At 47.1% G+C, this 13,802-nt stretch overlaps 2 protein-coding genes across 3 annotated transcripts in view; one reads left to right on the top strand and one right to left on the bottom strand.

Annotated features, from left to right (window-relative positions):
- LOC6730646 overlaps positions 1-7,077 on the top strand; it is a 42,050-nt gene extending 34,973 nt beyond the window's left edge. For both annotated transcript variants that reach the window (XM_016179188.2, XM_039291153.2), the window contains exons 5-8: positions 235-367; positions 3,618-3,942; positions 4,010-4,107; positions 5,934-7,077. In XM_016179188.2, the coding sequence (XP_016023083.1) occupies positions 235-367; positions 3,618-3,942; positions 4,010-4,107; positions 5,934-6,064 (687 nt within the window). In that variant the 3' untranslated portion in view covers positions 6,065-7,077. The remainder of the gene's footprint in view (positions 1-234; positions 368-3,617; positions 3,943-4,009; positions 4,108-5,933) is intronic.
- Positions 7,078-7,721: 644 nt separating this feature from the next.
- Positions 7,722-12,529, bottom strand: LOC6730645 (odorant receptor 22c). Its single transcript, XM_016179407.2, has 6 exons — positions 10,780-12,529; positions 10,319-10,509; positions 10,051-10,238; positions 8,707-8,808; positions 8,019-8,171; positions 7,722-7,937 (listed from the first exon to the last, which is right to left on the bottom strand). Exons 1-6 carry the CDS (start codon positions 11,301-11,303, stop codon positions 7,887-7,889), a joined length of 1,209 nt encoding a protein of 402 aa, XP_016023081.1. The 5' UTR covers positions 11,304-12,529; the 3' UTR covers positions 7,722-7,886.
- Positions 12,530-13,802: the final 1,273 nt, after the last annotated feature.

The raw sequence follows: 13,802 nt of genomic DNA, 5'->3' as shown, positions 1-13,802 counted from the left end.
CCACTGTGCTGCAGCTGCAAAGCGAGCAGTAAACAAACAAACATTCAATTGTATAATTGCTTAATTTCCATGAAAAAATGATAGACCCGATTGCATGGCAACACAAATTTGCAGCCTTGCCAATTGTTGCCTCGAAAGCGAATAATTATTCCGCCGAGACTGGCAGGACGAATTGAATTGAAATCTGTAAACTGCAAACTGTGGTGTTTAAACTGATATTGTGTCCTGTGGCAGGTGACTGAATCGAAGGACTCCCGGGAGTGGACGCTGCATGTGAAGGCGCCGCTGGCCAAGGACAGCGGCATCTACGAGTGCCAGGTGAACACGGAGCCCAAGATGTCCATGGCCTTCCAGCTGAACATCATCGGTGAGTGGCATCCGAGATGCGAAATGAGTTTTGTTTTATTGCCATGAGTATTTGAAAGTGATTTGCTGTGGCCCGACTGTTTACCTTGTCGCCGCCGGGCTTATTAAAAATGTTAATTCAGTTTTCGGGCGAGGAGCTGCCCTCGCCATTATGATTATTTCATCCTAACCGAAGGGGCAACCGTTTCCGTTTCGTTTCGTTTAGATGAAGCGCCTCTAGGCATTCATTTTTAATTTCGCATTTCGGCCCATAAATAAATAAACAAATAAAAAGCGAGGTCGAGCTGCTGCCGCTCCTGTTGCTCCGGGTGCTCCTGGAGCTCCTGGTGTCTGGCCCCAGGAGCTCGGATCGCATGGAGCTTACATGCCGCCGTAGTCGCTGAGTTAATTAGCATGTCAACCCGGCGGGATTTCGAGCACCGATTGGAAATGTATTCGGCGTTTTAATGAGCCATGCATAATGCGTGTGTCCGCATATAATTAGCAGGCAGTGTGCCATCAGTCCGGTTTCCTGTTCTGCCATCGCAAACAATGTCTATTGTGTGCATTAGTGACTCCGAAATCTACCGACGATGATTAATTGATGATGGCCTGATTTCGGAGCGCATAATGGGTTTCTGGTTGCAGGAAAGTGGATTTCTTAATCACATGATTTATATGCCACACTTTGTCGTATCACCTGGAAATCCAATTTCTCTAGCGTTTCTTTCAGCTAAATTTGCAATCACAAAGAACACAATTACCTACGCAAAATGTGATTGCTGCCATCCCTCGATTGCCTCATTGTATCGGCGTTAATTCGTAATCTCAATCCGTTTAAAAAACAATCACTTTGCATATTGATTTTAATGGCAGTGCAAGGCACTTTCGGGCTTAAGGCGCCGCCATTAAGATGGCAATTGTTGGGTCTTTAAATCTCATCGGCTCTTCGGGGCGACAGGTGGATGAAAAGAGTGTCCAGGATTTTGGGGGGCGGTGGGGTGATAGGCGACAACTCGGAAGCGAGCTGCTGACAGGTCCTGTCGGCATCTGCTGTCAGCCACTTATGCAAATCAGTCGGCAATGCCTTTTTAAGTTTCCGATTATGCACTTGGGCGCGATGCATTTTTGTCTGTCCGCTTGTGACAGCAACCTCTTTCCTGATTTCCTGCTCCGACGCTTACAAACGAATTTCCGATTACATTTTCTTCATGGCCGTATGCATTTTAATTTACGTTAATGAAACAATTTCCAAAGGAGCGTGACAGCACTGGACTGCTCACTACTGGACACTGCTGACAGCCTGGCAAACTGGCCAACTGGCTGCGTCCTTAATAACATTATCGGCATACGTGTCGTATGAGTGACTTTCGCAAGGCGCTTAACTCTTCGCTCCTGTGTCGCCTTTACTTTCCATATCCTGATCCTGCTCCTGCTCCTGCTCCTGCTCCTGTTTCTACAGCTCCTTGCCTCGTTGTTGCGGTGCATTGCATTTAATTAATGTCATTATGTAAATTTATGCGTCCCACCCAAACGATTTTATTTTCCCTCAACGTTTCACAGTTTTTCTCGTTTTTTTTTCGGGAAACGAGATTTATGCCTGATATAAATTCTGCCCAGGGCGTAACGTCCACCACGGGGCTCCGTGAAATATCCAATATAAATATGCATAAAGTATGCCCTAAGATGACAATTTAAAAGGTTGTATTTATGCACGCATAATTTAAGAAAAATATATTCCCGCCATATTTCAACTGCAATTAGCTGAGTAATTGATTGTTTAATCCTTTTGAAAGAAGGACACAAATTACGCATTTCTGCCAGGACTGCAAACATTTATGTTCAATAGGTTTCACATGCACAAAATGCACTATTTCCACTGCATTAAAGAATTGTTTGCAAGGCTCGCCACAGTTTCCACTTCATTTAGTTTAAAGCATACTTTTCTGCGCTCTTTCAAATCCCATCAACATTTTCGCAGAATTTAATGCGGCTTTTGCCTTGATTCCATTTCTATTTTCGTGCTCGTCTAAGTGGTAATTACAGCCATTTGACCTTAGAGAAAGCCCACTTTTGGCCCGCTTCTGCTCTGTTCTGCTTTTGTTGTTGCTGGCAGGTCGCAGTGCATTTTATTTTCATGAAATATTTAAATTAAAAAACTTCATGCGCCGCCACACAAAATTCACGCAGAACTTTAGCGACAGCTGCTGAAAAATGAAGGAAAAATGAAAATCTGAAATGAAATGAAAAACAGTGGGTTGGTTGGGTGAAAATTGTTGCTGCAGCTGCCTGTCGCCGTCTCTTTCCGCATTTGCCCTCTCCCTCCCTCCGACGGGTGTTAATTGCCTTTAACGCAGTGACACTGCACAAACACTCTCGCAAAGGGGGCGTGGCCGAGGGTGCCGATGGGGCCGAGGTAGATACAAATACACACGCACTTAATGGCGCAATGGGATTTTTTAACTCCTCACACTCGGCACATATGCCACAGACGCAAACAAACAGCTGGAAAAGCCAGCGAGAAAAGGGAGTGAGCCGTGGAATGAAGCCAGATCTCCGGCAGACACTTTAACCCCCGGAACCGCCTACCACCACCAATCCCCCCGCGTCGGAAAACCCCTGAGCATCCTGCGACCCATGTAATCATCATCATATGCACTTTTATGAGCTGCTCCGTACGCCGCGCTGGTCACAGTGGGTCAAAAGGATCATAAGATGAAAATCAAATTTAATTGAAATGAAACGGGAAGGAATTCAAATAGGTTACTTAAATCTGTTTACTTTTTAGCACGTTTTGGAATGCCCATATACCCGTTCATTGCAAATCCAATCCCACGGTGCGGCGACAGAGTTTTTATTTCGTTTCGGCCACGCATGTCTCCTGTTTTCGGGTATATTTTTTAATTATTATTATTTGCACAGTCCAATGCATAATAAATATTATTATTAACCCAGTTTCGCAGGAGCGGCGAGTGTGACTTTCCACATGAGTATGTGTGCGGCACCCACACACACACTCGCAGCCAGCCGTATAAGTTTATTCACGTGTCTGGTGTGTGATTTTCCCACCAAGGGCCCACTTCATCCTCGCTTTTCGTGGGCTTACTTAAATTTAGTGCAATTGAAAAGTTATTCCATAAAGTTTTATGATTAAAAGTTTTTATGTTCATTCAGTTGGTTGCGAATTCGTTTTACGAGCGATTGCCCCAAATTGATTTCGGTTTCCCACCTACGATGCATGTTTTCAATTCGTTTGTGGCCTGTTTTTGCAGAAATCTCCCCGGATGCCAAGGCGGTTATCAGTGGGCCACCCGATCTGCACTTCAAGGCGGGCAGCGCCATAATCCTCAACTGCCTGGTGCAGCAGCCGTCGGTGAAGGACATTGGGCCGATTTACTGGTATCGCGGCGAGCACATGATCACCCCCTTCGATGCGGATGATGGACAGCCGGAGGTTCCGGCCGGCAGGGGCGAACATCCCCAAGGGATCCCCGAGGACACGTCCCCGAATGACATAATGAGCGAGGTGGACCTGCAGATGGAGTTCGCCACACGCATCGCCATGGAATCGCAGCTGGGCGATACCCTCAAGTCCAGGTGGGTGCTCCTCTGTCCCCCACTCCCTAATTGAGTTGTTCTCAGTGCGCTGCTTAATCCTCCGCAGGCTCCGCATCTCGAATGCCCAGACCACGGACACCGGCAACTACACGTGTCAGCCAACGACGGCCAGCAGCGCCAGTGTCCTGGTCCATGTGATTAATGGTGAGTCCTGGGAATGAGTGAGCGAGTGTGGCCTACACTGGGAGCAATACCTGACTAGCTTTGGTAATACTTACGTTTATGCATTCCCTCGAAACTTCTTAAAAGGACTATAGGATCCGAGACCTCCAGACCAAATGCTCCCCTTATATAACACCATCTTTATAATATTTTCTCTGAGTGTATCAAAGCCTTTGACTGTCGTCTCAGGTGCTGGCCAGGTCGGCATAAGCCTATCCGTTACACTGTCAGCCAGAAGTTGGTGTACGAAAGCCAAAGGAGAAGCTAACTCCCAAAAGCTAACTATCATTTACTAGCACAGCCCTTTTTCACTTGGCGGACGGGTGAATCATTTTATGGCCAGCAGTGTAGCCAACGCCATTCATATTCACCCAGACACGGCCTAAAAACTAAAAGTTTTCGCCTCACTCCATCATTGGGACGACTGTTTGCTCGGGAGTCTTTTGGGCTGGCCTCCTTGGCGTATGAGTAATGCGGCTGGAGGAGCACAACTCAGTGACTTGGCTTTGCATATTTTACACATAAATTAGACGGGAATTAAGACATTTTAAGCTGCGAAATGAGGGGCATAAACTTGACGCGTCTTTTGTCCGGCAATTTCCACTGTTTTTTACGACCTTTTATGGCAGGACATTCGCAGCAAATTGAAGGCCTGGCCCAGTAATTTCGCGCGTAGTCTTAGTTTTTATGCAGCATCAAATGTTAAGCGAAATGTCCAGCACTTAAGTTGTTAAGTTGTTTATTCAAATGAAATTGTTGTACGGACAGGCATTTGCATTTTAAAGAGCCGCCATCCGCTGCTCCCACTTCATCCTTCGCTGCAAAGCCGTAATAAATATGATTAAATGTCAGAAGTAAGTTGCAAAAAGGCACTTAATCATGCCCCACATGTGGCACAAAGGCCGCGAGTTGGGTACGGACTGAGATGCGATGGGGTGGCAATGGGAGTCCAGATAGCAGACACGCCGTAGAAGAGGAGTTGCTGCCACAACCACTGAGAGTGTAACGGTGACTGTAACTGCGACTGGCTTGCATAAATACAGATAATAAATCAAAGGCAATAAAATTTTAAGAAAAATGATAAGGGCAAAGTGCTGGCCTAGGCGGGGTAAAGGCGACCAGGGAGATGCTCTACCGGGAGTTTTAACTCAAACTAGGACCGAGTAATACCTTAATTTTTTGGGCTTTAGAGCACTAGGGAAAGCTTAGATAGCGATTGGGGAACCCACTTCCTCGGAGGCTGACAAAAAATGATTTAGCAGAAATGGAATTCCAATTTCGTGCCTTATTTATGTACCCCCCTCGATACCCTGCCCGTGCAGAGCATATTCCACCCATTATTCATTGCTCATATCCCGACGCGTTGGGTCCTTAAAAATCAGTGCCAGGATGGTGGGGGCGTGGGCCAACGTATCCTTTGTGACGAGTCAAAACAAAGCATTGACAAATGATGCGCCTGGAATAACATTTGCTCGGGCGAGAAAGGCCGCAGAAATATTGCGTATACGCAGACACACATATGTCATTTATCTAGTCGGAACAAACAACCGTCCTGCCCCTGCTCCACTTAGCCATTCCTCATTTCACAGTCACTGCCAGCGCTGCATGGTGAAAAATCAGTGGTACAGTCAGTTATTCATAGTATGTACTAAGAGATAGCTCATGTAAAAGTCCAGTCAGGATATAGTGATTGTTCTCTGTGTAGGTCACAATTAAATTAAGTTATTTGCCCGGGCATAGCTTATGGCGCTGTGCCCTCGTCGAAATTTGAATACACATGTTCATTATGCCACTGTTTGTCTCCCCAGATGAGAACCCCGCTGCGATGCAGAAGAGCGGGGCGTGTCCTTGCGCCCCCGGTCCGCTCCAGCTGCTCCCCCATCTGCTGCTGCTGCCGGAGTTGTTGTTGCTGCGAGCGGGACTGGCTGCTGGCAACTGAAAGCGCAAGTTGTTAGCACTCTAATTGCAGCTGAACGAGGAAATTATGTTCCATGACGTCGGAATTTTTACTCTGTGTGCTGTGCTGTGCTGTTTTTTTTAGGATTCTGCAGGGGAAGGAGGAAAATGGAAAAGGCAAACAAGGCGGGAGGCGTTTTCCCTTTCAGGCGAATGTTTGTTTTCCTTTTAATATTTACATTTCATTGTGCAAAATGAGACACTGAGCCGGGCACGAGAATGCAAAATGCAGAATGTGAAATGCACGGGCCGGAGGAGGGACAAGGCACATGGCACAAAGGACAAAGGAAGGACGCAGGACACGGGACACAGGACCAGAAGGACGACACTCTCTGTAAATACCACAAAGATGCGGCCCCGCTCACAGATATAGTTACAGATACAAAAGTGTGTATTTTATTTCATTACTGCCGCTCCTTTACGAAGGAGCCGCACACGCATCGACTTTATAAACATTTCATGCTGTCTCAACAGAAGCAAAGCTAACCGAAAAAAAGGAAGATATGATAAGAGAGGAGCCACGCCCCCACTCACCCACACACAAGCAACACCCACACACCCACACAAGTAACACACACTATCCCGAAAAGAAAGATTGTAATATATATGAACAAAAACTCTCATCTGATCAACTAAAAGCAAAAACTTAATTATAAACACTAACTTGTGCGGAATTTATTTATGGGCAAAATGAAATTTAGTCACGCGGCACTCGCCGTCGAAATGGAAACGAAAATTGAATAAAATTAATGTGAATGCAATATGCGAAATGCGGAAAGCGAATGGAAAGCGGTGGAAATCAATTGCGGCATGCTCGACTAAGTTTTGTGTTGCACATGCGAGTAAAAGCATGGGTAGGCATGAATTTACTACACGTAAGCCAGTAAGCAGATTTTAGATAATTTATGTGATGATAAAACCAATAAATAAATAAATCAATGGAATGAACTCTTTCAACAATAAACCGAAAACGAAAACGAAACGAATCGAATCGAATCGAAGCAACGAGTGCGCTTTTCATTTCGGGCTGTGGCAAACTTTTAATGTCTTTCTGAAATGCGGTGAGTACTTAGCAGATGCACAATTTCAGTGAGTTTCCCAACTCAATTAGTTGGCAGAGATAGGAAACAAGTGAAAATCCCTTTGAAGAGCGGATGCAGATAGAAATGCAAATGAAGGAGTCGAAGAAAAAACCAAATGGCATATAAATTCATAGGGAATTATTCACGTCATTACTCGGGCAAAGTAAATAAATTGCATTTTTTTGGTATGAAATTAAAGAAGTTTATAGACCAATAGGATTTTTTTGTGCAGATGTTCTATGCTTTAAATAATTATATCCCTGTAAGCCCTGCACTAACTTCCAACAGACTTGGCCATAACAGTCTCGAATTTCACGAATTATAATTGATATTTGCTGCTGCTCCGGCGGAGGAAAGAATAACGCAAATGTTGTTACAACAAACAGCTCGGCAGACCTCAAGATGGCGCCGTAAAAACGCCATTACTGTCTCCGCCGTGGAGCAACCCCATCCAGTGGCCCCCATCCCCCCTTTTCCACTCCGCCGACCCAATTAATGCGGCCATAGCCGCAAGTGTTTTTCATTAGTTGGAATCCGCACGCGGAGATCAGCGCAATATTTAAATGAAACAATTACGGCCGGGACAGGCGGCACTTGTTGCTCCGCCCACCCGTCCACTTTTATTCACAGGCAATTTGAGGTCCGTTCGGTTGCAGCTCTTAATTTAAACAAACAGCGAAGGACAGCGCCCAATCCGGCATATCAATCATACGCCGCGTGGGCTCACAGGAACGTCTTCAGCAGCGTGATATATGAGCCGGCTGTGCTGAGTATCTGGACGGAACGGAAACGGAAACGGAAACAGAAACATAAACATTTATTATCATAATCAACGCATCGCATGCCATCCCATACAGATCCGAATGCTGGCAGTGAGGGCGTAAAAAACGGCACCGCAATTGTTTTTGCCCGCTGCGAACGGCGCAATATCATTAAAATCACTTTCCTAGTCCTCGCATCGCATTTGTACCACTCAATGTCGTACAGCACGTCCGCCACAGCCGCACTCTGTGGAAAGAGAAGGAGGAGGAGTTGGTAGTCGTTGGAATCTGGATCTGGATCTGGTTGTGGATCTGGGGGACGGGTGGGCGGTGCGCATTCCCACTTACACTTTGTTGTGTAATTAAAATTTTATCGCAAGTGCAATTTGTGAATGGCACATCATTTTTTATGTGGCCGCCTGGCTGCTAAATGTTTAGCGTCAAATGAAAATTACACGAATGGTGAAAAAATACACACACAGCATATTCCTAATAGCAGGAAAGCACAAGATGATAATGGAGAAGTATCCTTTAATACCATGGCAGGATTCGAATGGAAAATAACAGAATTTAATAAATATTCATAAAATTGTCTAAAAGAAAAGATATGATTGGTTATTTGGTTAAGTAAGTTTACTCAATACTCCAATCGCATCGAGTTTAGTGACAACTCCTTCGCCAGAGTATCTAAGGCCGAATGAGTGATGGAAATGAAAATGGCCTGGGACCGGGAAAGTGAAAAGTGGGGATGAGTTGGGGGTGTGGTCAGGAGTCGTACTCACACTCTCGCTGACGTGATTGCCTCCGAAGCAGTAGAGGAATAGCTGCGTTAGGGCCGCGATGATATAGCAGATGTAGGTTAAGCCGCTCAGCGACGACGTGTTCTGCGGAGACGGAAGACGAAGAATTGGGAGGTTGGGGAAAGTGAGAAGTGGGGGGAGACGTCATTAATTGGAGCGAAATTGCTGGTGCTGAAAAAGTGCAGGGGATTATCTAATATATAAGTGTATATATACCGTCGTATTATGTGGCGTGCGCGGACTTGAAGTAGTTGCGAAAATGGAAAACATCAGAGAAATGCACTTTGGCAAATGGTCTGCAGTCTGATTGCTTTTCCTCTCGTTTTCCCATTTTCCACTCGCCTGACATTCCTTCCATTGTGGCATTGAAAAAGAATTATGCATCTTATGCATGTCGTCGAGTGCCTAAAACTGTGACAATGCTCCATTTTATAAGTCCCCGACAGGATTGGCTTACAATAAATTGCATTTCCGCTCTTCCGCTTCTTTTGAGTTCATTTTAATTCTGTTTTGGCATTAGCTTGAAGGTCGCAAACTTCAAGTAAGCGAGGTTTATAGCTGCAACTTTACTTTACTCATTTCTAATAACCTTGACAATCAGCTTGTATTCTCGTTATCACACACGTTTGCTCAAATAAAAACAGCTTCGAAAAAGAACAAACTTTGTATTCATATTTCCGTTATCGAGCACGTGTCAAAACTCAGTCTGCCCAACCCTCTTTCACGAACAGACTTAAAAAGTGATAATAGATCGCTGGTCGCAGGATCCCCGAGCGATAAACAAGTTTCGAATGGATTACTCAACACCACTTTGGGCCGAAAAAGAAGCGGCAGAAGGGCTAAGAAATTGCTGGCAGCATTTATCCCATTGGGGCCAGGAGCCATGAGCCATGAGCCTTTCCCGAACATTTCCACTCCGCTCGCCAGTTGCAGCAAACAGCTTATGGGTCTCCGGTGTCCGGGACACCGGAAAACGTGCGAAAGTCGCATTAAAAACTTTTTGGGGAGCAGTAACAATTCATGCGCTTATAAATTGCCACCGGAGAGAGCCGCAGCCGCAGCCACAAAGCAAACAAACAAATCGGGAAAAGCGAATCAGAACGGAGCGGCTGGAAAAGCCAGGGAAAAACAGCAAACAGTGAAAACAGGGAAAAACTTTTAAAACAGCCGCCGAATGCAGGCGATGCGAAAAACCAGTGGCGCGACAAACTGGCCAAATATTAAAGGGGGCTTTGATATTGGTACAACGTGTTACCAAGTTTTGTCCGTCCTGGTTGCTAAAGTCATGGATACCCTCCCCAAGAAGGCCTCTGAAAAAGGGCTCACCAACATGATGTCCAGGATGGTCGAGCAAAGGACGAAGGCGGCGGACAGGAAATGCATTAAAACGATAACGGTGAACTGGCGTGTTAGGTCCGTGCAGAAATCGATAATCGCATTGTGCCGCTCGACAACTTGGGCCAGTCTGTGCCGCACCTCCGCGTTCATCTCCTCGGTGAACACATCCACTGAGTCTGCAAGGAAAGGAAAGCCAAGGAAAGTCATCGAGCGAGGGAAAACCATTGTCATCGTGCCGCAGCAGAGCCAGACCCACCGCCATGCAAATCGGCAAATATCCTGCGAATGTCCTGCTGCACCAGCCGGAAAGCGCCGCAGATGTAGAGGCACGAGCAGACGAAGAATCCGTCCACGAAGCTGAAGGCGAAAACGGTGCAGGCACCGGAAGCGGTCAGGAGCACGTAGGTGAGCGGAAAGAGTCCTGGCTGCACGGCAAACGAGGGCAGTCTGTTCAAAAGGAGCTGCGATTAATGGCGGATGGCGGATGGCGTATCTTAAGTGCTTCTGGCGGGGGCAATTGGAATCATTACTTATGTATCACCCGCCATCAACCAAATTGGTTGAGGAACTTTTCATCTTAACGGATACGCGATGCTTACGTAAGTAATAAATAAGTACGAGCCCATAAAGTAGCACGAAACAGCGTTCGATAGGGATTCAGCCACAAAATCCGCCTGCTACTAGCCCATATCAGAGACCACTAACTAGCTTACTCACATGATATTAAAGGGCAGCTCGACTTGACCTGGCAGCTGCACAATCCAGCGGTAGAGACCCATAATCAGCGGTTGCAAGTTGAAGGCGGCATTTGTCGCCGTGCCAGAGCTGAGGAGCAACAGGCTCAGCCTGTTGGCCGTGGTGGCCAGTCCGACCAGCATCCTCTGGCCCTCCTGCCGCCGCGATTGCCACAACATGGCCCGCAGGCGCTGGACCAGCTCCGCCCACCGGCGATTGGAGCGGAAGAAGACCCACAGCTTCAAAACGCAGACCGCCTTGGTGGTTCCGGGGCAGAAGGCCTCCAGCGCCACCACCAGGTTATCCAGGTGGACACAGGCGTAGGACACCTCGCCCACCGCACCCACCAGCACCACGGCGAAAGCGAACACGAAGAGCAGATGGGCGTGCCAAGGACGACCGCCCCCGCCCCTGATCCTTTGCGGCCAGAGGCCGACAATGAGGCCGGAGATGCGGGGAATCCGGTAAAAGTGGCCGGCAATGGCAGGCTGCCCGCTGTCAGTCATTCCTGGGATGAACTCAAGTGGATACTATCGATGCTCTTGCCGCAACTCGAGTGGTCAGCTGCTCTGGGCAAGTGTCAGACGCAATGTTGGCCTCCGCTTTTATAGGCACTCGAAAGAACTAGTTGCCATAATTTGGGCACTGCGAAAAAGAAACGCTAGTTTAAGAGCTTTTACTTATTAAGATGCAATTAGCCAATATTTTTTATCTTTAACTTACAAGTACACATTGTGCACTGGGGAACTTTCCGTGGGTTCTGCAACAAATATGTATTAGTTTAGACTTACAACTTAAAACTAATTTCAGTGCAGCGTTAGCAAGTTGTGCCTTTGGCAAAAGTTTTAATTGTTTTTATGCTTACGTCTACGCTTACACTTCCTGCCGCCCACTCGGCCACAACACCCACACCACCCACTCCACCGACTCCGCCCATCAGTCAAGGTCCTTCCAACTCACCTGGGTTCGCCCCGCCCGTCCCGCTCTAATTATACAGGACTCAGTTACAGTTGGAATATTCCACTCAGTGCAAACAACTGCCATTGTTTGACATTCAATATTTTGTGTGTGTTGCACAACAAACAACACAAACGACACAGAGGCAGGAAGGCAGGGATACAAATTTAATTAATTGTTATGCGGCAAAACTTTCAATTTCTTCGGCTACCTCCACTTCCGCTTCTTTGTCTTGTGTTGTTTTTAATTGGGGTTACCCCTCACCTCTCCGCCACTCGTCCATTTGCCTAAAAGTTGTTAATTGAGGGTTCTTGACCGAAAGGAAAAGCAATCGGAGCGCACGAATGGAGTTCGACTAAAAATGTTTATCAGCTCCGAAAATCAATTTACATCGAAGGGAAAAATGGAATTTCCACATCAATCGAATTTCGCAAGCAATCTACTGTTTTTAGTTGAATTCAGAAGCCTATCCTTTCCGTATGCTCAATAATCTGACTGCGAGACTTTCCATTTGCATGGCCAAGTGAGCCCGGCCATACAGTCAGTGCCAATAGTTAACAGACGGGACCAGGCCAACCAATTAAAAGCCCACAAACCAGGCAGGGCACACACACTCGGCCATTTGATAGATGGACAATAATTGCATTTTATTTGGGGGCCACAACGAATAATATTTGACTGGCGCAGTGGCCGGCAATGCAGTTGAGCTATTTCATTGAGGTCGTCCCATTAACTTGCAGCTCTCGTTACGGATTTGACTTGCCCAGTGTTTGGAGTCCCCACACCCACTCCCGCTCCCGCTCCCAGTCCCACTCCCAGTCCCATATCCATCCATCAGCTGGCGGGCAAACATGGGGACCGTGCCTAAGCCAAATCCGGAGCTAATCCTGTTACAGCAACTGTATCAACGCCTAGCACTATCATCGATGGCCAGTAAGTAGGCCGTGCCACGCCCACACACTACACTAGCCGCGCGCCCCCTTTGGTGCAGTTTATTTTGCCGGTCTGTGTGACATATATCAACATGGAGCTGCTGCTTCCCTGGCTATGGCAATGGATATGGCTATGGCTCCACCTGCATCAGCATATTCAATGTGCGGTCCACACGGCGTATGCGCAACTCGGTGCCGCATAAGCGCACGTCAAGTGTTTGCCTGCGGCCACCTCGACCTCGTCCTCCTCTCCATCCGTGCATCCGTGGATCCGTCCATCTGGCTATCAGTGCTTCCCCACAGCACTTCCTCTGAAGTATCCTTGTAGCCCTCTGGCTGTGCGATTTGCGTTCAAGTGACCATAAAGCATTGGCTCAATGTTTGGGTCATATCTGCCACTGCACCTCGAGAAATATAATTGAATAGGGTTAATAAAAGGAGAGGTTTATACTCACGAATCCAAATTACTGCACGTGTACTCCCATCAATTGAGTAACAGATTCCGATAATTGTTTTTCCTCTGAATCAACAACAGGGTAAAATGTATAGTTATTTTTCCGAGTGATCAAACACACCCCGTTCCGCCCAGCCAAGCGATTATGTAATATGCAAATTGAAAGATTAAGCGGTAGGCATAAAGACAGAGCAGCGAGGAGAGATGTGCTCCTTTGAAGGATATTCGCCTGCCGCCCACTTGCTCGGGGAGAGATTTAACAAATTGATTTGCGTACCTGGGCCTTGGATTCGGGGGCTAGGCTCAGTCCCTCCCGATAAGCCCCCTTTAGTGGGGATTACCACCCAGCGGAAGTGACGTCAGAGGGGGCTACCATGGCTTGGACAGCCCCTTCGGTGTTTCGGGCCTTGTTGTCCTGGCCCTTGTTGGCTGTCACTCCGGCGGGCTTGGCCTTTTATTAGCCGGGCGTATAGAAATGCTAGCTTCATTTATTGCCACGACGAGTACACCAATTTTCCATTAAAATTTCACCCCGACTGCTGCCTGAGTGTGCGTGTGTGTGTCAGCATCTGTGTGCGTGTGTGTATGTGTGTCTGTGACAATTGCATTTGCGCATTTCCATTTCCGTTTCCGCTCTGCCATCGCCATGCGGCTGGCGTTTT

The sequence above is a fragment of the Drosophila simulans genome, chromosome 2L (genome assembly GCF_016746395.2).
Source record: "Drosophila simulans strain w501 chromosome 2L, Prin_Dsim_3.1, whole genome shotgun sequence".
Classification (NCBI taxonomy): Eukaryota; Metazoa; Arthropoda; class Insecta; order Diptera; family Drosophilidae; genus Drosophila; species Drosophila simulans.
This window is presented reverse-complemented; position numbering and strand designations above follow the sequence as displayed.